The sequence below is a fragment of the Stegostoma tigrinum genome, chromosome 2, assembly GCF_030684315.1.
Source record: "Stegostoma tigrinum isolate sSteTig4 chromosome 2, sSteTig4.hap1, whole genome shotgun sequence".
Taxonomy (NCBI): Eukaryota; Metazoa; Chordata; class Chondrichthyes; order Orectolobiformes; family Stegostomatidae; genus Stegostoma; species Stegostoma tigrinum.
This window is the reverse complement of record NC_081355.1, coordinates 75,215,533-75,239,679: the sequence shown is the minus strand read 5'-3', so window position 1 is coordinate 75,239,679 and position 24,147 is coordinate 75,215,533. Positions and strand designations below refer to the sequence as shown.

The following is a 24,147-nucleotide window of genomic DNA, read 5'->3' as shown; positions in this document are numbered from 1 at the left end:
CTCAATGAAAATAAGGCAGGCAAGTTATATTCCAATAAAGGGTTACAAAGGTTAGCTGTCTCATCTAATACTGTTGTACCTATTATACTTAAATACTGAAGCTTCAGTGAATGCTTTAGCTTCTTTCGACAAAACACATGCAACTCTCAATTTTTATAGAAGATGGGTAATTAACATGAGACCATTTGTATCAACATTTAAAGATTGTAGGCCTCAGGAAACAATGGAAATGCATGGTCTATAAATATAGATTTATAATAGCATTGTTTCAAAGGTTGATATTTCTACATGTAAGTCTTCTATTACTTTTGTCCCCACTTTAAGGTAACAAAATGAATCATCGGGCAAATTCTACCACCAGCTGGATACAAACTAGATGGCAACATGACTTGATATTAAAGTTAGAGTGGTTACTTGGTGACTCAAGCTTGCTGCTTTCTCTTCTGACATTCATCTTGGACAGTTTAGGACATACTCCATAGAGAATGACAGCATACCCATGGTCCGAAAACTTCAACATTTGACACATACCAGCCTCTCTGCTGCCTTATGGCACATCGCTGATCCATTTACAAGATGATTCTGCACTATAATGCTAAAGTCTGGAGCGCACTGGCACCTTTTATTGTGATGGTGCTGCCATGGTACTCTACACATAGGGACAGGCATCCATCTCATGGATGAGACCAGGCTGCATCTCAGGGCTGCTCTCCAACACTCATTCACTTTGCACCTGGTTAGATGCTTATAGCAGGTAAGCTGCTAGCGTGTGGAGCAGATGCAAGATTGCTGTAAAACACTGCCAGACACCAAGATGTCCGACCCCTAGTTTTCTCAGTAGCAAGACAAACTGCCTGTTTGTGTCAATGTGCCAGTTGGCACAGCAAGGCAAAGTAGGGCAAGGCAGGGATGTAGACAGACGCTAAGGGAAATAGTGCTGAGACACAAGTGGACAATCCTGGCATGTAGCCTGGTCCAGTCCATGCATTGGGTGCCTGACCCTGTGCACAATGTATCCCCCATGCAGCCTTTCAATGAAGATTGCTGATGCACCTTGCAATACAAGTCTGGGCTTCCAGAGCACGCTGCAGTGCATGGTAGAAGTACTGGGATGGTCATGATGTGTTGGCAGATACAGGCAGCCCATGTTAGTGAAGGAGAAGTGCTTTCACCTAATGCCTATCGATCATGAGTGAAGCTGCGGTTTATTACAAGTAACACATGGTATGGCAGAGCAAGTGGCGAGCTGAATCCACCAGGTACCTGTTCTGGCTTCCTTTCCTTTGTTATGCCAAACCTCTTCCATGGGTTTGATAAGATTGGAGTCTGAATATTAACAAATTGTGGTGTCATTGAAGCATTAAATTAATCAATTAGCATCTCGCTGCTGCCCAGTGAGAATCTCACCATGCTGTTCGTGAAAATCAATGAAGATGAAGTGAGATGATCTTACCATTGAGTTTGGCCTCGGTGCACTTATTGCCCAATGCTATCACACACCACATCATAGTCTACACATTGTTGAGCTGGAGGAACACAGCAGGCCAGGCAGCATCAGAGGAGCAGGAAAGTTGATGTTTTGGGTCAAGACCCTTCTTCAGAAAATTTCTTTCTGGCCTGCTGTGTTCCTCCATCTCCACACTTTATTATCTCTGACTCCAGCGTCTGCAGCTCACCATAGTCTACGTTAATTTGGACCCCTTTCAGATTCCATCCTTAATGACAGAGTAACACAATTTGAAATAATTAATTCCTTAATTACTGATTACAAATTATATTTTGGATGCTATTTTAAACATATAAGGCTGAACTTTTGCTTAATAATTTCAGTATTAAGACATCATTGAAAGTTTTGGAAGAATCTCCATTCAGTGGCTTCTCACTGTTTAATTAGGCAAGCAGTATGGGCTCAAAGGCTGGAGGATCAATAACACACCCTTCAGCAAAGACAGTGACATCCCACCATTGAGGCGTAGGGGCTGATGATACAAATAACATGGCTACTAAGTTAGCCTGCAGCAGTGCTTTTAGAGCAGTAAGAATGGGTATTTTCTGGGTCTGCGGATTGTTAAGGTGCAAAGATGGCCTTTAGTAGAGTGATGTGGTCTTCCTGTAGGATGTGGGAGATTAGGGAGAGTTTCCACGTTACTGATGATTATGTCTGCAGGGAGTGTGGTTGGTTACGAATCCTTTCAGATGGCATGGACAGGTTAGTGTGCCAGTTAGAGGCGCTGAAGAACTTTCAGGAGCTAGGGAGTGTGGTGGATGGCGGTTGCAGGAAGGGAGATAAACTGAAGATAGTCAGGTAGATAGATTGCCTCCAGGAATGATAGGAGAGGAAGGCAGGTAATGCAGGAGTCTCCTGTGGCTATCGCCATCTCAAACAGGTCTGTGGTTTGAAATGTAGGGGCAATGCAATCTCAGAGGAATGTAGCACTGACAGCTGGGTTTCTGGTACTGAGACTGGCTCTAATGAAACAAGGGGTATGTCTGGTTCCAAGCGAACAAATGAGATAGGGGACTCTCTATTCAGAGGCACAGACAGTCATATCTGCAGGTGACAATGAGATATTAGAACGGTGTTGCCTCCCTGGTGCCAGGATCAAGGATTTAACGGAGAGGATGTAGAATATTCTCAAAGGGGAGAGGGACCAGCAGGAAGTTGTTGTACACATTGGAACTGACAACATGGGAAGAGATACGGATGAGATTCTAAGGCGAGAATACAGGAAGTTAGGCAAGAATTTAAAAAGTAGATCCTTGAGGAAAATAATATCTGGATCACTCCCGGCATCACAAGCTAGTGAGGATAAGAACAGGAGGATTGAGCAGATGAAAGCTGTTGCTGATGAGCTGGTGCAGGGAAGAAGGATTCACGTTTTTGGATCACTAGAATCTCTTCTGGTAGATAAGTGACCATTATAAGTAGGACAGATTGCACCTGAATTGGAAGGGGACTCATATAGTGGTAGGGAGATTTGCTAGAGCTGCTTGGGAGGATTTAAACTAGTGAAAGGTGAGGAGGGGTTGTAGGAGGTGTGTGTAGTTGGTGGGGGTGGTGGGACTGAATAGGTTGGGGCTTTTTTCCCTTAGGTATCAGAGGCTGAGGGGTTATCTTATACAGCTTTATAAAATTATGAGGGCCATAGACAGGGTAAGTGAATAAGGTCTTCTTCCCAGGGTCGGGGAGTCCAAAACTAGATGGCACAGGTTTATAGTGAGAGACAAAAGATTTAAAAGAGACACAAGGGGCAACTTTATCATGCAGAAAGTGGTGTGTGTATGGAATGAATTACCAGAGGAAGTGGTGGAGGCTGGTACAATTACAACATTTAAAAGGCATCTGGTTGGGTATATGAGAAGGAAGGATTTAGGGGGATATGGGCCCAATGCTGGCAAGTAGGGCTAGATTTATACAGGATATCTGGTCAGCATGGATGAGTTGCACTGAAGAGTCTGCTTCAATGCTGTACAGCTCTATGTCTCTGGGAGGTGAATGAGAGGTGGTGGGGGGGAGAGAGAGGGCGAGAAAGGAGGTGAGGAAGGGGGAGGGTGAAGAGAAAGAAAAGAGAGAGAAAGAAAAGAAAAGAGAGAGAAGAGAAAGAGAAAGAAGAGAGAGAAAGAGAGAAAAGGAAGAGAGATATAGAGAGCCGGGATGGCACTGAGACCTCTGGCAGCTTCTAAAATTCCTTCAAATTCTTCAATTTAGTCTCAATTTAGCTTTCAAAAAGCCACTGAGAAAATCCCCTGCACAGGATAGGTGGCAGATTTAGTTGTGATTTAGACTGCTTGTTTATAAACTACATCAGCAGTGCAAGAGTTGGAAGTGGAATGAGGAGAAAGGGTGAATGAAGATTTAAATGCCAACTGCTTCCCACCACAACATATACCAGGAGCCACCTGTAATGGTTGGCAGGAGGGGTGATTTGAAGCAAGAGTGCAGCCTCAATACATTTGTTAATTAGTGCAATTGACCAAGTGTGGCTGGCATGAGGACAGCTATTTCCTAACCAAACAAACATTTCTCAAAATGACTTTGAGGTATGTTTTTAAACAGGAATGAATGCATGAATTGCACAACCAGCACCTCTCGTCCCATCTCTTGCCTTGCCTCCTGCAGCAATCAAGCCGTTCCCCATAAATTGAAAATGATTAGAAACATAACCAATTAAATAGAGGAAAAGGAACCTTAAATTGTTCTTGTCCAAAAAGGAATTAGAGCTATTTCTGATCCATTTCCAGGAAATTTTCACCTCACCAATACAGTACCTTCAGGTGTTCTAGATCTGGTCTCTCAGTGCTGACCACATCAGCCAACAGTTGATCTTCAAGTCCATCTCTTGTGACAGTAAAATTAATGAGTGTAGTCTGAGCTTGCATCTCAGGTTTGTAGTGAGGGTTGGCCAACTTTGTATGAAGAATGAGTCGGAAACGACTGTTAAATTCACACTCTCTGTCACCAATCTTAATATATCTAAGAAATAAATGAATAATTTGTTTTTTCGATGAACAGATATAATGCACTTCATGTGTCACGACTTACTAGACAACAACAAGAACTGGGATGAAGCTGGATGGCGACTTATTGGTTGCTGCTGACAGGATGGGCCTAATGGCTACTTTTTGCCCTGTTATTTCTCATGATGTTAATGTAGACATTTTTAATCATATTTTTAATACATCTGCTCTACTTTTTTGGCTAAGCATGAAGGAATGGTATAATTTAGTCCCAATTTTAACAGAGGCTATCTGTTAATGAAGCTAACTGATAGGACCACTCAGACATCTTTAAAGAATGGGTCTCATTTAAACACTTATGAAATAGTCTTTTATTTTTGCTTCTTTTCACACAATGTTTCTCCCCACTCTCAATTATTAAAGTAATTCGTAACATTTCTATTACTACATCACTTTCTTCTTATACAAGAACTAAAAGACCAAGTTTATACACTAGCAGAGGGTAACTGGGTAATGGATACAGTGCAGCAACTGGGTGATGGATACAGTGCATCAACTGGGTGATGGATACAGTGCAGCAACTGGGTGATGGATACAGTGCAGCAACTGGGTGATGGATACAGTGCAGCAACTGGGTGATGGATACAATGCATCAACTGGGTAATGGATACAGTGCAGCAACTGGGTGATGGATACAGTGCAGCAACTGGGTGATGGATACAGTGCATCAACTGGGTGATGGATACAGTGCAGCAACTGGGTGATGGATACAGTGCATCAACTGGGTGATGGATACAGTGCAGCAACTGGGTGATGGATACAGTGCATCAACTGGGTGATGGATACAGTGCAGCAACTGGGTGATGGATACAGTGCAGCAACTGGGTGATGGATACAGTGCAGCAACTGGGTGATGGATACAGTGCATCAACTGGGTGATGGATACAGTGCAGCAACTGGGTGATGGATACAGTGCAGCAACTGGGTGATGGATACAGTGCATCAACTGGGTGATGGATACAGTGCAGCAACTGGGTGATGGATACAGTGCAGCAACTGGGTGATGGATACAGTGCAGCAACTGGGTGATGGATTCAGTGCATCAACTGGGTAATGGATACAGTGCAGCAACTGGGTGATGGATACAGTGCAGCAACTGGGTGATGGATACAGTGCAGCAACTGGGTGATGGATACAGTGCATCAACTGGGTGATGGATACAGTGCAGCAACTGGGTGATGGATACAGTGCATCAACTGGGTGATGGATACAGTGCAGCAACTGGGTGATGGATACAGTGCATCAACTGGGTGATGGATACAGTGCAGCAACTGGGTGATGGATACAGTGCATCAACTGGGTAATGGATACAGTGCATCAACTGGGTGATGGATACAGTGCAGCAACTGGGTGATGGATACAGTGCAGCAACTGGGTGATGGATACAGTGCATCAACTGGGTAATGGATACAGTGCAGCAACTGGGTGATGGATACAGTGCAGCAACTGGGTGATGGATACAATGCAGCAACTGGGTGATGGATACAGTGCAGCAACTGGGTGATGGATACAGTGCAGCAACTGGGTGATGGATACAGTGCAGCAACTGGGTAATGGATACAGTGCAGCAACTGGGTGATGGATACAGTGCAGCAACTGGGTAATGGATACAGTGCAGCAACTGGGTGATGGATACAGTGCAGCAACTGGGTGATGGATACAGTGCAGCAACTGGGTGATGGATACAGTGCATCAACTGGGTGATGGATACAGTGCAGCAACTGGGTGATGGATACAGTGCAGCAACTGGGTGATGGATACAGTGCAGCAACTGGGTGATGGATACAGTGCATCAACTGGGTGATGGATACAGTGCAGCAACTGGGTGATGGATGCAGTGCATCAACTGGGTAATGGATACAGTGCAGCAACTGGGTAATGGATACAGTGCAGCAACTGGGTGATGGATACAGTGCATCAACTGGGTAATGGATACAGTGCATCAACTGGGTAATGGATACAGTGCATCAACTGGGTAATGGATACAGTGCAGCAACTGGGTAATGGATACAGTGCAGCAACTGGGTGATGGATACAGTGCATCAACTGGGTGATGGATACAGTGCAGCAACTGGGTGATGGATACAGTGCATCAACTGGGTGATGGATACAGTGCAGCAACTGGGTGATGGATACAATGCATCAACTGGGTGATGGATACAGTGCAGCAACTGGGTGATGGATACAGTGCAGCAACTGCTGGTCCACTGTCAGACCTTATTCTCATTCTGTCAGTGTGTTGTGTTAGGTAAATGGAACCTCAAGAAAGTAAGCAAACAATTCTCGTTCCCAGGTTTGAGGTGACCTACAGTTGGAGCCTATTGTTTAGGAGAAATGACCTCAGTGCGGGATTGGGATGGCTGGAACCTTGACTTTATCTGAGGTGCCAAGAAGAGCAAAGATTTCATGGAGTACCTGCTCAGCAGCATCTCGTGGGTGCTCCCTAATCAGTACAAATGGGCACAATACAGAATGTGCATGGTCCCCCTATTTGTGTCTCTGAATAGCAGTCAGGGCCTCTGCACATCAGAAGACCTTGACTTTTCTAACTGTATGAGGCTACTTCCTGATTCAGATAACTGCTAGATGCCCTTGTAAAGACTCTTGGTAACTGACAGGAGAATAAGGATAATAAATGAGGCAATCTAAATTTTAGGCTGGAAGGACTGTCTTTTTATTTTGTGCTTTATGTAAAAAAAAATTATGGATGAAATGAGACAGAGCTGTTTTAAAATGTGTGATTGAAAGGATATGCTTGAAAGCAAGTAACTTGGCAACCATGGAAAGTATCATGTAAACACCAGTTGAAACAGGTAGTATTGAAATTTGAGTTGTTGTTGATTTGGAGATGAGGAGGACATACAGATTCAGCTGTTGTTGGCAACAAGTAGATACATGATCTATGGATTAGTGACTGATTACTGATGATGGAGACCTTTTGCCTGCCAAAAACTGTGATTAGTTGTCAGATAACTGAACAGATTAACAAAACAAAAACCAAAGAACTGCAGATGTTGGAAATCAGAAACAAAAACAGAAATTGCTATTAAAACTCAGCAGGTCTGGCAGCATCTGCAGAGAGAAAGCAGAGTTAAAGTTTTGGGTCCGGGGACTCTTTCAGAACTGAACAACTTGACCGTAAGGGGGAGTTCACAAGGGAGCTAGAGATTCAATTAGTTGAGTTATATGCTAATGGGTTATAATTATTTGTAATAATCATTCCTGTTCAGTACAGGGTCCTGGTTCGTGCTTTCTATCAACCCGGGTCTGAAAATTTGTTAAACTGAGGAACTATAACTAAATTCCTTCAATTTTCTCCACATTAGTGAAGAGAGGCCTTAACTTTGACTCATGAATTAACGTTAACTTTTCGTGAGTCATAAATGTTTGGTGCATAAATACACAGGTCAGATTCATTTCATGTAACATATTTGTGTACAATTCTGCATTACTACACGGAAATATTATCTTTTAGTGCATGTTTTTCTCACAAGACTGTTCCAAATTGTGTAGGTTCAGTCACTCTAACTACAAATTGGTGCTGATAGAACAAGTTCAAATGTATTTCTTCTCAAAACATAATTAACACAGTATTGATAGAACATTACTAGAACAAATTAAAGTCTCTGCTGATGGATTGGCCTGTAGGGTACTGTAAGACATGAAGAGAATAATTATTATTCATTACTTCATACTCTACAACATTCCAATTATTAATGAAGTTCAATTTGTAGAGTGTGCAAAATTCATCATTAACTTCTCTGTACCTACAACTAATCGGAGAAAAAGTAAAATGCAGCTATCGTAATAACAATGATAACAACATAGGTACATGTGTTAGATTAATTCAGAAAAAACTTCTAACACTTACAAACTAGAATAGCATTTTAGCACAAAGTTTCCTCAAAGCATGTTTACAAAGAAAGGCTTCTGCTGCTGCATTTTCAGTGGTAGAGCAGAAACAGCTTCATGGAAATTCTATATTTTCTCTCTAATTAAACAGCACTGTTTTGTCTGTGAAATTATAAAATAATGTATAATTTTATGAATCAAGTTCTGAGCAGAAGGCAATATCTGTCAGAAATTAAGATGTGCACTGACATTATTTTGACTCTCCCATGTATGTACATAATAATGCAACTATACACTAAAATTTCACCTTCGTCAAGTTTATGAGTAACTCATCTTTCTCTTTAGCATTCTGCAGGTCTGAACAATGATGTTACAACAGTAGTTATGTCATGTTTCTAATTTTCTTCCTTGCTTCTCCAACTCATGGAAATTCATTCAATTCTAGAACTATCTTGACTTCACATTCACACTTCCAAAGCCTTGTCCCTGACTCACTGAAATAACGTTTTTTTTGTAAGTTGTGCAGTACTTTTGTGTAATCTTTCAATTTAAGATGAATATCACTAGCCTATTAATTACTTCTGTGGCAATGGTGACCATTTGAGCATGTTAAATTTTACCCACAGTTTCTCTATCACTTTAGTTCAGTCGCACGAATGTGAACATATATCTAACAAGTTGATATTTAGATGCTAAGTTGCACTTTATTCATAGCTGGAAGAGGATGTAAAAGATCAGTGACATATATTTAAGCATGAAATATTCCATGAAGGTATTTTTCTTTAAACAGCTCTGCAGAACACTCATCTCATTTTTCCATTTCTTTTCCTTCTGCAGCTGTGACATGCTACCTGGAAATAATGCCCTGGAAATTATTCACTAATAAATAAATGCACTGTATTGCAGGGAGAACTATAGAGTTGCGTACTGTAAAGTCATTGGACTAGTAATCCAGAATCCCAGATTAATGCTTTTTGATCATCAGGTCAAATCCCACCAAAGCACTTTTGGAAACTGAATTCAATTAATAAAACCCCACAATATAAAGCTCATGGCTTTATAATGGTGACCATAACAACCATTGTTGATTGCTGTAAAAACCCATCAGGTTTACTGATGTCCTTTATGGAAGAAAATCCGCCATCCTTGCATCGTCTAAACTACACAGGACTCCAGACACACAGCAATGTGGTCGACTCTGAACTGACCCAGCAAGCTACTTGGTAATTAGTGACAGGCAACAAATGCTGGTCTTGCCGGGGACAACAACAATCTCATTTATTGTTCACAGTTAGAAATAGGTCTGGTAGAAATACTTTATATTAATGTATTCCTCCAAAGCCTATTAAATATGCAACTACATCAGTCTACTTGACATTTATTTTATGTTAGAAAAAAACTGCATTGAAAATCATCAATTACAAAATTTAATACTTTTGAGTTTAATAAAGATATTTGTAGTTAAGTAATTCCATTTTAATGTGATATTTTTAGGCTAAATTAACTGTGATTATTAAATAACTACTTGCGAAACACTTATCAGGAAGTATTTGTATTTATTTTTTAGTGAAGTAACACAATTGCAATGTTTCTCAACTATTTTGGCAGCATTTTGTTTTTGAAAGTACACAAAGAGCCATACAGAGTCACACAGAAACACAGAGAATTATTCTAATAAAAACAGATCAATAAACGACGAGACCAGTAACACTGTGAATGATCAACTGCCATGGTTTCCAGGCATGGATTGTTTAGCCTGTATCCAAAATGTGTTCCACGTGTATTTTCAGTTTAGATATTCACCAGGTCCCTGATGTTTGCGGTCCATTGTGAGTGGTTTGTTCCCAAAAATGAGGGAAATTTGCTTGAGCTACTAGGGAAATTTAAACAAATATGACAGGGATGTAGATACAGGAAATTAGTAAGGAAAAACAATGTGTACAAAGAACATAATTGAGAGACAGGTAGTACAGGAGTTTGAAACAGCATAATATTACATACGGTCTGAAGAAGATGGAATGACGTTGTTACCATGCATAGATGTGAACATGATAAGCATGGTAAATAAGTTTGAGGGGTTGCAGGTCCAGTTAGGGATGTGAAAAAGGAGGAAAGAATGAAGATGGAATACCAGTTAAGACATTACAGTGTTGGAATGAAGAATGTCTTTGGAGGGTCAAAGACAGTTCTACTTGGTCAGAGCGAGGAAACAAAAAAGTGTCATTTCACTTCTTGACTTTTCTATCAACCTATGTGCTTTTAATACAAGTATATTTGCAGCATCATGTGAATAGGTTCATGACTGACCACCACAGGAACCAAATTGCAAAAACAACCTCATCATCTATCAAGTCAGGTTTCACTTTTGGATCTGACTTGTCTATGATTACCATCAACTGGGATAATAGCAAATATGAGGAAAATTCAGGGGTTGGGACTAGATAGCTTTTTTTAAGAGAAAGACTATTGTCACAATGGGCTAAATGAGTTTCTTCTGTGCTGCAACAATTCCATGATTCTGTCATGTATCTTCTCCATCCTTATGAGGATGTATTTTAAAAGACCCACGTAATCAATCATTCTCTGTAGCCTTCAGACTGTCATCTTGCCCAGAACAGCCATAACCTCAAGCCTATTCATACTAGGTTAGTTTCTTATTGTCCAATGTATCATAACCTACTTTACTTTTTATCTCTTCTTATGGATGGTAAATAGATTATTATATCCTACAATCCAGGCCTGACCTTGTTTTTTTTTACAACTAATGTGGAATATATGCAAGAAAGTACAAAAAGGCTTGAATTTATATCGTCAGCAGGTCTGGCAGCATCTGTGAAGGAAAGTCAGAGTTAACGCTTTGGGTCTGGTGACCCTTCCTCAGAAGCGTGTTGGCAGCAGTCAACTTCTATAAGGCAAGCTCCAACAAACTGTATTGTGATAATGACCAAATAATCTGTGTTGTGGTGTTTGAGTCATAAATATTGGTCTGGCTAGGACTCTGGGGTAACTCCCATACTCTTTGAAATATGTCAAGGGATCTTACACATCCACTGAAAAAGCAAATGAGGCTTCAACGTAATGTTTCATCTGAAAAACTACATCTCCAACCGTGCATTCCTTCAGTATTGCACCAGTTTGTTAGTTTTGATTTTTGCGTTAGAGTCCTAGAGTGGGATTTGAGCCAATTGAATCCATAACCATTTGGATCAGAGATGGGAGTGCTACTAACTGAACATGGCTGGCACAGGCAGCACATATGTTTTATTCTGAGAAATTCAGTATGGCTATTCTATCCGGCAGGCCAATACTTATGAGATGCCATCGTGGTAATGTGGCTGCAGAGTGTTTTTTTCTGTCTATTTCAGGCTGAATTCTGCTGCCCTTTCCTTCTCCTTAACAATACCCTCAAATTGCGTGTTAAATGCAAAAGAGCAAGAGCTTGCTGCAATGGGACTCTTAATCTTCTTTTACACAAAATAAATAATTAAAGCTTGGAAAAAGAAAGCAGAGAGAAAAGATGCCATCAACACACAGTTGTAAAACGGCAACTAACAGCAGTTTATCATGACATTTTAGTAAGTAATTGATAATTTAGTCAAATAGAACACTCACCTTCCTTTTTTAATTGTATTTCGGCCTAGTACTGGATCGAGAACAGGATCAACTGTTTCCTCAAGGTTTTCAACCAGTATGGTATCACCACAACGTACTGCATGCTCAATGATGTCTAAATAGCTTTAAGAACAAGATTCAGAAAGCACAATTGAATTTGTAGGAATAAAATGAACATATTTTCCATTAAAAATGCTATTTTCATTTTTACAAAAGTCAGCCATTTAAGCTATCTACAAACCATTTACCTTTTCTGTCCAATGTGCACAACTTTCAGCTCACTTCCATATTTGTTCTTAATCCACTTGATCCCTTGTTGCTGTGGATCAATCATGAGTGGCCAGCGTTCACAGTTGGTTAAAATAGTGGCATTTTCTGTTGACATCCTGTCACTGGGCAATCCTTCATTATTCCAGGTTGCAATTGTAGCGTCGTCAGTTAACATTGCTATAGGATCTAAGCCCCCTGTTACTGGTATAGAAACCTGAGAAATCAGCGAAACAAATGTACAGTTCATAAGATTTTCTCTAATGTTGTACCAGGCTATGAGCCTTTGCAATAAATTTGCATATTTCAATACATTTACCAAGCAGGTTTTCTACAAGCTTTATTTCAGATGTTTATTAGTTCAGTTTTAATTGGATAGCAGTCTGTTAATCAGAGTATCGTACATCAAAAGTCGATCTTGAGATTGTATGCATGAAGACGGACATGAATATTTCTACTTAGATACTCATTGCTCTGGGATAACTTTATTCCACAATTGGGAGGGCAAGGTCCGGTAGGTTAAAATATTAAAAATCTGGAACTTGAACATAACTTGTCTGGACTAAACCCAAGTTTTTTTTGTTTTAGTATATGCTAAAGAGACTGCATGTTTACTATTTGACAAATTTGTTAATGTAACAGCTGCAGGATAGGCATTGCAGGACTTGAGAAACCCGACAACTGAAGGGAGAAGGGCAAAGTTCAGGGATTACTATCTTCCCAGCACTGTTCATGAAGATTCAATCTTTATACCAGCCTTTAAGATGGACACTGTGCCAATTTATTCTGGAGTTGCTAGCACTGAGTATCAGATTAAGTGATGGTGGTGTGATGTTGCCATGTCTCCTTCTCTTGAGTGTGATGTGGTAGTCCTTGGGTAACAGGATGCAGGGCATCAGAAAAGGAAGGCTGGGATGAATGAATGGGGCAGGTGGGTGATAGCTGGTTGACAGTGAGGTGGGAGTTGGGAACATTCAGTTATACTCAATGTTTTCGGTTGTGCCTGATGCTACAGGCTCAACTGCAGCCAGACTCAATGTCGTGAACCAATTCTTTAGTTGAGTTAAGAAGTTAAATCAGGCTTGTTTCTTGCTCTGCTTCTTTCTGCTGCCTTGTACTGCAAAGGGGAGGGCCGGATATCGGTAATTCTGAAGCACAGTGTTTGGCTGATGTAACTGACAAAGCTGATCAGCTAGAACTCGATGGAAGCAATAAGAGCTGGTTTTGAGCCTGGGACTAATGAATGTGTATGAGGGCTAAGTAGAAGATCTGGATGTTAGGTACAAACCTGTAGCATCAAGGATCGTTGATTTTCGAGAGTTAGAGGTGTGGCAGGATCTTTGTGAGGTCATTCAATCTAAATGCAATGAATCCTTTCTGAGGGAAGTTCCTGAGAGTCTCTTGGCTTCCCATGGAACCAGGCCACCTCTTCTCCTGTTTACCATGAAGCTACCAGCATCACAACATTGACACTGAAGCCCTCCTTCTGCCCTGGTGAATGATTTTCCTTGTTTACAACTGCAGAAATAGTATTTGGCAGCAGCCTCCTGTAATTCCCTTTAAGAACAGAAGGCTGTCTACACAATATGTTATTAGCAAATGCTGCTTGGCACCCTGCTAAGGACTGTGGCAGCCAGAAGCACAAGCAATGTTTGGTTTGACATTGCAATTAGGTAAAAGAGGTGGCAGCACCAAATGGAGGAGCTGCTTACATTCATTTGAACAGGTGTTGGCAGGTGATAATTCATGGTCTCTATGGCAAAAAGACAACAAAAAGATGGTCCAATTATTAATCCATAGTACTTCGTCAAAATGATCAAATGATTATGCTGGATTTCCCTTCAAGTGCTTCTTTTTCAAAGTAGATTAATGCCTGCACTGTAAATAAATTGATTGTAAAAATATTTGATCATCTTCTACGTCCAGCTTGCCTCTTTTGTTGCAATATTAGGTTTATTGTAGCTATACACATTTTCTAAGGTGGACTTAGAGGATCAAGTGCCACTTGAGAGAAGCAAGACATCATTGACATTAACCACGCTGTGCCTTGCATTTATGAATTTCACAACCATATGGGGTTCCAAATACATTTTGCTCCCAATGAACAGGAAGTCGTAATCCAATAGTGAGATTTAATACACCTGAATGACCTCACAAAGATCCTGCCACACCTCTAACTCTCAAAAATCAACGATCCTTGATGCTACAGGTTTGTACCTAACATCCAGATCTTCTACTTTGCCTCATACACATTCAATAGTCCCAGGCTCAAAACCAGCTCTTACTGCTTCCATCGAGGTTCCAGTAAATAGTCCCCTCTTGAACAGAATTGGACATGAAAAAACTAACTCTGGTAGGTGACTTTGGCTGCCAATGGCAGTACCTTCCCTATGGTGAAAGTTGACTGAAAATCTCCTTGCAGGAGATGGCACAGCTCTGCAACTGTTTTCATGCTGTTATCCTCAACACTGCCAGATAGGTATTCCCACAGCCTGAAAATATAGATTTGTTGCAAAATGCAAGTGAGCAGTTTAATGCCAGTACAGGTTGATATTGCTGGCGTGCCTTCTTTTATCTTCACCGTTTTCAACTCTAATATCATGACTTTTAGACATAAAGGAAAATCCCAGCATTAACTCAACACTGGTTTGTCAAGCAGATTGAAATTCTGTGACAAACTGTTAGATGATACTCAGTTGCTCCTTGAACAGGAGTGAATATGAGAAACTACCCAGCAGATCCTTCCCTCTCCAAGAATATTCTTGTTTTGCCAGTCAACCGCATTTTGTGACAGCCTGTTATTTGAGCATAATTTTATCTTAAGGGCTTATTTCTTCACATTAATCTTCTGTACTGGGTTAGGTTTTGTATGCATTACATGTCCTCTGTGCATCATCGTATCACACTTCAGAGTTGACTGACTTCAGGACTTGATCTGTGCCATGTTGTGGAGGAAGAGGAAGAGACTAGGAGATGAAAAACATAATGGAAAAAGAGAAAGAGAGAGCTGGAGAGAGGCAGATGGAGTGAGTAAGTTTATTTCTCAGGGCTTTCAATCACTTGACACATGAACAAGACATACAGTGAGAGTAGGGAACAGCTGAGTCTCAGAAGTGCTGTTGAGATACAGTCCTACATAGATTGAATTTATGTAGTGTTTCTGTTATATTCAGTAATGCAATTTATTTTGCAAGTTACTCCAGTTAAGAACAAACAGTGCTGTATATATATGCTATAGTACTGCAACTTGTACATTGTTTTGATCAGCAGCATGTCTGAAGGAACTTAAATCTGGCTTTAACATTGATTTCTATGTGAACCCCAAATCATTCAAAGTCGTTTCACTTAAAACTGAGATTGTCAGGGCTCACACAACTTTAAATGGGTGAGAACTTACTGTGTTTATTTATGAAACACTTTTCAGCTATTCTGTGACCAATTTAGATTTTGATTGCCTATGTAATGACAAATTAAATATGCAAGTCTGGATCAACAGAAAAAAGAAGAGAAATACAGGTATCGACAAAACAAACAGAAAGAAATAAAAGATCTGTGCCACTTAAAGCTAAGTTCTCAAAAAAATCCTTTGTTGATCAGTTTAAATGGGACTTCCACCAACAATCTATTGCTTTTCATCTTCATGCATGATCAATAGGTGATAAAGTGTTGCATATTTTCTGCAAATGCAGTCATAGAGTCATACAGATGCACAACATGGAAACAGATCCTTCAGTCCAACTCATCCATGCCTACCAGATACCCTAAATAACTCTTGTTACATTTGCCAGCGTTTAGCTCATATTGCTCTAAACCCTTCTTATTTATATACCCCTCCAGAGATCTTACCAGCCTCCACCACTTTCCACGACAGTCATTCCGTCTACACTCCACCTTCTGCTTGAAAAAGTTGCCTTTTAGGTTCCTTTTAAAACTTTTCCTCTCACCATAAACTTTTGCCCTCTTGTTTTGGAATCCCAGACCCTGGGGAAAAGACCTTGTCCATTTAACCTATCCATGGCCCTCATGATTTTATAAACCTCTATAAGGTCACCCCTCAGCCTCTGACGTTCCAGGGAAAGTAGCCTCACCCTGTTTAGCCTCTCCCTATAACTCAAACCCTCCAACAGTGGCGACATCCTTGCAGATCATTTCTGAATCCTTTCAAGTTTCACAACATCCCTCCTATTGCAGCGAGTCCAGAATTGCACACAGTACTCCAAAAGTGGCCTAGCCAAAGTCCTCTACAGCCGCAGCATGAACTCCTAAACTCAATGCACTGAACAATAGAGGCAAGTGTACAAAATGCCTTCACAAGCCTATCTACTCAAGACTCCACTTTCAAGGAACTATGAACCTGCACTCCAAGGTCTCTTTGTTCAACAATACCCCCCAGGATCTTACCATTAAGTGTGCAAGTCACGACCAGATGTGCCTTCCCAAAATGCAGCACTTCACATTTATCATAATACCGAGAATATATTGAGAATTAGAGTGTAATTCTTTCTCATTCATGAACCCTGCTGCAAGTTATAGCAAAAACATAAGCATCCTACAGCACCTCATTATGATACACAGAATTGTAAGTAAATGTTAGATTTCTAATGCAAAATATGCTAAGAAGCAAACTGTTAATTTGAGCCATTGATTTTACTCTGAACTAATGGTCCATGTAGCATAATTGCCACTTATTATTGCATTTCATAACGAAATATACAATAATATATAAATATAAATAATAGGATCAGTGATAACAATGCTGTCTGAGCACATTTCCCATGATTGTATAAAACATTTGAGGATATACAGTTAACAACTGACACAAAGGGTGAGAAAAGAAAATGTACCTTCAATGATTTCAAGAAGGGAAGCCACATGCCTTCAACCAATTCTTGACGGTATCCTCTAGTAAAGGATCCAACATATGACACAAAGGCAGCAGTCAGCAACACATCTCCACAAAGGGTCTTCTCCTGAGCTTCAAAGAGATGGACAGACTGGGCCCAGCGTACATTTTCAGACTGAAATTTTTTTTAGAATCTTGGAATTATTAACTATTAATTAATTACTTGAACTATTAATACTAATTATTAACAAACTGATCTGGTTCACTTTTCATCAAACAAAGAGCAAAGAAAATTACAGCACAGGAACAGGGCCTTCGGCCCTCCAAGCCTGAACCGACATGCTGACAGTCACGACTGAAACTCCGCACCCTTCCGGGGACCATACCCGCTATTCCCATTCTATTCATGTATTTGTCAAGACAACCTTTAAAAGTCAATATCGTATCTGCTTCTAATACCTTCCCCGGCAGCGAGTTCCAGGCACCCACCACCGTCTGTGTCAAAAAACTTGCTTCGGACACCACTTTTAAACATTGCCTCTCGTACATCAGACCTGTACCCGCTAGTGATTGACTCATCCACCCTGGGAAAAAGGTTCTGACCGTCCACTCTGTCCATGCCCTTCATAATCTTGTAGACCTCTATCAGGTCGCCCATCAGCCTTGTCGTTCCAGAAAGAACAACCCAAGTTTCTCCAACCTCTCCTCATAGCTAATGCCCTCCATACCAGGCAACGTCCAGGTAAATCTTTTCTGTATCCTCTCCAATGCCACCACATCCTTCTAGTAGTCTGGTGACCAGAACTGAACACAATATTCCAAATGCAGCCTAACTAAGTTTCTATAAAGCCGCAACATTACTTGCCAACTTTTAAACTCAGTGCCCCAGCTGATGAAGGCAAGCATGCCGTATGCCTGTTGACTACCTTCTCCACCTACGTTGCCACTTTCAGTGACCTGTGTACCTGTACACCCAGATCCCTCTGCCTATCAGTACTCTTAAAGGCGCCATCATTTACTGGAAATTTTCCACCTGGGTTAGATCTTCCGAAATGCATTACCTCACATTTTTCTTGATTAAACTCCATCTGCTAAAACTCTGCCCAACTCACCAATCGATCTATATTCTGCTGTATCCTTACATGGTCCTCATCATAATTCTATAAACCCTCGTGCCATTCGCAAACTTACTAATCAGACCAGTTACATTTTCTTCTAAATCATTCGTATTTTGTCCCAACACTGATCCCTGATGAACGCCACTAGTCATTGCCCTCCATTCAGAAATGCACCTTTCCACTGCTACCCTCTGTCTTCTATGACCGAGCCAGTTTTTAAATCCATCTTGCAAGCTCACCTCTGACCCCGTGCGACTTTACTTTCTGTATCAGCCTGCCATGTAGGACCTTGTCAAAGGCCTGACTGAAGTCCATGTAGACAACATCCACTGCCCTACCCCCACTGATCACCTTCGTCACTTCCTCAAAAACTCAACCAAGTTAGCGAGACACAACCTCCGCTTCAAGAAACCATGTTACCTCTTGCTAATATGCCCATTGATTTCCATGTGGGAGTAAATCCTGTCTTGAAGAATCCTCTCCAATAAGTTCCCTACCACTGACATAAGGCTCACAGGCCTGTAATTAGCTGGATTATCCTTGCCACCCTTCTTAAACAAAGGAACAACATTGGTTATTCTCCAATCCTCTGGGGCCTCCCCTGTAGCCAGTGAGGATGCAAAGATTTCCCTCAAGACCCCAGCAATTTCTTCCCTCGCCTCTCTCAGCATTCTCGGGTATATCCCATCAAGCCCTGGGGACTTGTCTACCTTAATGTTTTACAAGACCCCCAATATCTCCTCCCTTTTGATCTCAACATGACCCAAACTATCTACACACCCTTCCCCAGACTCATCATCCACCATGTCCTTCTCTATGGAGAATACTGACACAAAATACTCATTTAATACCTTGCCCATTTCCTCTGGCTTCACACATAAATTCCCTTCCGTGTCCTTAAGTGGGCCAACCTTCTCCCCGGGGCTACCCTCTTACTCTTTACATATGTATAAAAAGCCTTGGGATTTTCCTTAATCCTCTTGGCCAATGACTTTTCTTGAACCCTTTTAGTCTTCCTGACTCCTCCAAGACTTGATAAATGCTTCCTTTTCCTTTTTGATTAGGCTCACAACATTTCTTGTTATCCAAGGTTCCCTAAACTTGCCATGTTTGTCCTTCATCCTTACCAGGAATGCGCCGATCCTGAGTTCCCAGCAAAGTATACTTGAAAGCCTCCCACATACCAGATGTTGATTTGTCCTGAAACATTTGCCTCCAATCTACATTCTTCAGTTCCTGCCTAATATTGTTGTAATTAGCCTTCTCCCAATTTAGCACCTTCAGCTGACAACTACATTTATCTTTATCCATTAGTGCCTTAAAGATTACTGAATTGTGATCACTATTCCCGAGCTGCTCCCCTACTGAGACATCAACCACCTGGCCTGGCTCATTCCCCAATACTAGGTCCAGTACAGCCCCTTTCCTAGTTGGACTATCTACATACTGTTTCAAGAAACCCTTGTGGATGCTCCTTACAAGCTTTGCCCCACCTGCACTCTAAGCACTAAGTGAGTCCCAGTCAATATATGGAAACTTAAAAATCACCCATGACAACAATCCTGTTACTTTTACATCTTTCGAAAATCTGCCCACATATCTGTCTTCTATCTCCCATTGGCTGTTGGGAGTCCTATAGCAAACCCCAAACATTGTGATAGCTCTCTTCCTGTTCCTGAGCTCTACCCATATTACCTCACTGCTTGAGCCATCTGAGGTATCCTCCCTCAGTAGAGCTGTGATATTCTCTTTTACAAGTCATGAAACTCCCCCACACCTTTTACATCCCCCTCTATCCTGTATGAAACATCGTATCCTGGAATGTTAAGCTGCCAGTCTTATTCCTCTCTTAACCAAGTCTCTGTAATAGCAACAACATCATAATTTCAAGTACTAATCCAAGCTCTAAATTCATCTGCCTAATGTGTTACACTTCTTGCATTAAAACAGATGCACTTCAGTCCACCAGGCCTGCTCTGAACAGCAACCACACCCTGCCTGCCCTTCCTGTGAGTCTTACTGGCCCTATTCTCTAGGTCCTTTTCAGTCAATTCACCTTTGCTTTGGTCTCCAAACCCCTGCCAAGCTAGTTTAAACCCTCCCAAGTGACACCAGCAAACCACCCAGCCAGGATATTTGTGCCCCTCCAGTTTAGATGCAAGCTGTTCTTCTTGTACAGGTCCAACCTGCCCCAGAAGAGATCCCAATGATCCAGATATTTGAAACCCTCCCTCCTATGCCATCTGTTTAGCCATGTGTTGAACTCAATTATCTTCCGATTTCTAGCCTCACTAGCACATGGCACGTAGAGTAATCCGGAGATTAAAGCCAGAGCCCCTGCTCTTTAACTTTCTACTTTCAAGGAGAATAAACTGTTGCAATTTTATTAGAAAATTCTAAATTTAAATTTTCTTATTACTGGATATCTTTTGAACATTAAAATAAAATGTTGTTATTGATGTAATATACTGCTATTATTAACAATGAAAACAAAAATTACCCGACTACAGAATACAGAGCTGAAACCAATTTTAATACCAGTTACAAAAAAGAAGGAAAACAGAACTCCTTTTCCAATTATCTTCAAATAATATTTGGTGGATTACTTAACAATGGCATAATTCTTTCAACTCAACTGGATAGCCAAATTAGGAATCTTTTGGAGACAATGCTGCTTTTCCATGCATTTCTCTACAGCTAACCATGAATGTTTCACTGACAATCTGAGGTGATATAAAACAGGAGAGTTCGATTGACCTTTATGATAAATCAGCAATCTTCCATATGAAAGCCTAAGTTATAACATGCTACAACATTACTCAATAATGTTTTCATTGTTGAAGACAACAATCCATTTTGAAATCTGCAAGCCAGTTTAATAAAGGAGTATGTTAAAAGAATATTGACTGTCTTAACAAAAATAAGTTCAAAATAAAATTTGACAACTTTGGGTAATAAGTTGAATTCACTCAATGGCAAAATTTAGGTATATTTTTGAGTCTTTGTTTTCCTTTTTGGATAAATATGTAAGTTGTGACAGGGATTCCAATCTTGTAGTGTAATTTTACCTGGCTTCTTTCTGATAAGGCAATGAAAAGTCCCTTTCAATGAAACATCCACACATCTGTGAGCAGAGAATGAGAAGGAGCTGTGGTGGATAGATGGAACTGAACTCTTGAATGTCCATTGTTGAGCTGTTGACTGATCCCGTACTAACGGAGTGAGTGCTTAAGTGTTGACAGTGCAATGCTTCATTAACACAGTACTGACCATATCATTGACATCAGGAACCTGTTCAACGTGCTCTTCTCTGCATTCTATTCATCTGGTATCTCTAATGCTCCCTATGGTTCTTGCTTATGGCTAGACTCATCATGGTCTTAGTTTTCATCAAAATTAAGAATGATTTTCACAATATGGCTGGGGCATTGTGTTCCATTTTGGACATCAGGCAGCCATTCAGAACAGGTACTTCAATACTTTTGTTTTCACTTGCATAGCCCTTCCAGACCAATGCTTCTGAAGCTTACTGTTTTGGCCTCTAAAGACTAATTCATCAAACAGTTGATTATAAAAACAAATTGTGGGTAGCTTAAGAGCATAAAACCTCTTCACCACCTACTGATGGATGTGAAATAGGGCAATCAGATATTGCATAAGCTTTTTGACCCTCATCAACTTTAAAATATTTCTGCTTAACACTGCAATGATGCAATATTTAGAACAATATTTATTCCCTTATGAAGCAAATTACAGATCTGCAAAGGGTAACATGTTTTGCATAATCTGCTTTTTAAAAAATAAATAAATATTATTAAATATTGATAATAAAATATATAAATCACCAGCTCTGGATCTCTCAAACCAATTAGGGCTTAATTTTTTTTTGGCATTATCAAAGCTTCTCAGATTGAGTGGGTTTGAACTCACAACAATTCATATCCAAAATATTCTGATTATATTATTTTGTGTTAATATACAGGAATTTAAGAGAAATAATGTGATTGTAGGAAGCACTCAAATATAACAGGGGTTCAGTGTAGGCTTCTGCTTCATTAAATTCGGGAGTTATCTGAGCAACAGTTAGATTTTGTGGGGTCTTAAAGAGACACAGTTTCACCTTAGCGACAGAATAAGATCCTGGCATTGTATTATATAGATGCCAAAAATGATGTAGTCACTATCATTTTAAAACTCAGCCCTGCGTTTAAGTTTAACAGTCAAATTCATCCTTGTAAGATTCACCGACACTTCAGAAAAAATATGCAGCAGAACAATTTAATATTAAAGCTTCGTCCATAAACTAAACCCATAATTTGCCCCACACACTATGCCAGAATTGCAAGATATTTTGATTGTTTTGTCTTTATCTATGTTGCTAGGGTAATGGAGATAGTCTTATACTCGTTACAACCCAGTTTTTCACTATACTATAAACAGCTGTAGATGACAGTCTTACAGAATTAAGTACTGTCATTAAGCACTATTAAAGCTGCATGATCCACAATTTCTATTATCTTTCACTTCAGTATTACTCATTAAAATAATGAACTCTTTAAAAAATGAAAAAAGGTAGCAAAGCAAGCTTAACTTTATATTTGCTTTCATTTAATCACCAAACTTTATGCATCCAATTTAAAAGAGTTTGAAAATAAAAATTCTTATTGAATGAGTTTTGTTTTCCAGTGAGACAGAAAAGTGGAGGATTTTCATGTTCGCGGTTCTGACATACAGCTTTAGCAAGAGGAAAGTAAAGTGATGAAACCTAATCAAAGCTTCATTGCTATTCATTCTATTATTTTTCTAAATACAGATAAATAACTCCAGACCAATCTTTGCTTAAGTGCCCATTTGTCCTCCATAATCCTGCACTATAGAATGTGCAAGAGCAGTTAGTGAGCATGTTGGTCAAACAGTTCACCTTGCAGCAACCATTCAACTAATTGTTCCTTGTGAAAAATTCTGCGGTGTACGTGTATATGTCTGTTTCGTTTTATTCTGTGCACTCACCACTGATTTTGAATACGTGTGTACATGTACTGCATTACTAATTCTTCTCACATCTAGTCATTAGCAAAATTGCTCTTTGTTAGTTCAAGAAAACCAGGCTAAATTGACTTCTTTTAAAAGATAAGTTTATTTGGGTCTGGGAGAAAAGTATCCATGGATGGAGAGATTCCTTTAAAAATTAACCTCGTTGAAACCAGTAGTTGGGGTAGATGTATAAAGAAGAGTAGCCAGTTCATTCCTCTTCACCTAAACCTTAAAAGTTAAAGATGTCTGTAACAAATTGGAGAATCTCACCTATGGGTCTTTTATAAGGAAGTGGAGGCTTCCCCTGCAGTTTGGACCCAGAGACAGAACACAAGAATCAGAGTGGGTAAATTGTGACTGAAACCAATTTTACTGAGAAAAAAAAGTGCAAAAGGCTTTCTTCAGTTTGTATTACTACAGTGTAGAAAGGTCTGCATTCAATGCCAGTGCGTTCCTTGTAGCATTAGGAGAAGCTACTTACGAGGATTTAAATGTTCTGTCCCTGAAACAGCTAGAAGATTTGGTGAGGCACTTAGAATCTCAGTCAAAAGCCAGAAAACCCAAAAATTTTAAAAGTTGGCCAATGGCTAACAGTTAGAAGCTGAGGATGATGAAATGGATAGAATAGCAACACAGGGTGATTAAAGTTGGAGAAAAAGAAATTAAAATTTCATAGAAGAGAGGAAAAATGACAGATGGGGATATGGTGAAGAGAAACCATGAAGGAGAGAAGACAGAGACTACTAGAAAAGAAGTTTGAACTACAACTGTTTGAGGAGCAGGAAGCCTACTCTATCTCATGAAGACACCATTGGCTCAGAGTTGGGGACAGCGGTAAACTGGCTTGCTCATTTAATTCCTATGTTTGAGGAGGCACAGGGAGAAGGTTTTGTTATCTCTTTG

General features: G+C 40.2%; 1 protein-coding gene across 4 annotated transcripts in view; it reads right to left on the bottom strand.

Annotated features, from left to right (window-relative positions):
* Positions 1 to 24,147, bottom strand: part of LOC125461085 (dynein axonemal heavy chain 11-like) — a 466,228-nt gene that overhangs the window by 116,546 nt on the left and 325,535 nt on the right. For all 4 annotated transcript variants that reach the window (XM_059654665.1, XM_059654655.1, XM_059654658.1 and 1 more), the window contains 4 exons: positions 17,094 to 17,267; positions 12,231 to 12,466; positions 11,983 to 12,105; positions 4,270 to 4,474 (listed from right to left, as the gene is read on the bottom strand). In XM_059654665.1, coding sequence (XP_059510648.1) covers positions 4,270 to 4,474; positions 11,983 to 12,105; positions 12,231 to 12,466; positions 17,094 to 17,267 — 738 coding nt within the window. The remainder of the gene's footprint in view (positions 1 to 4,269; positions 4,475 to 11,982; positions 12,106 to 12,230; positions 12,467 to 17,093; positions 17,268 to 24,147) is intronic.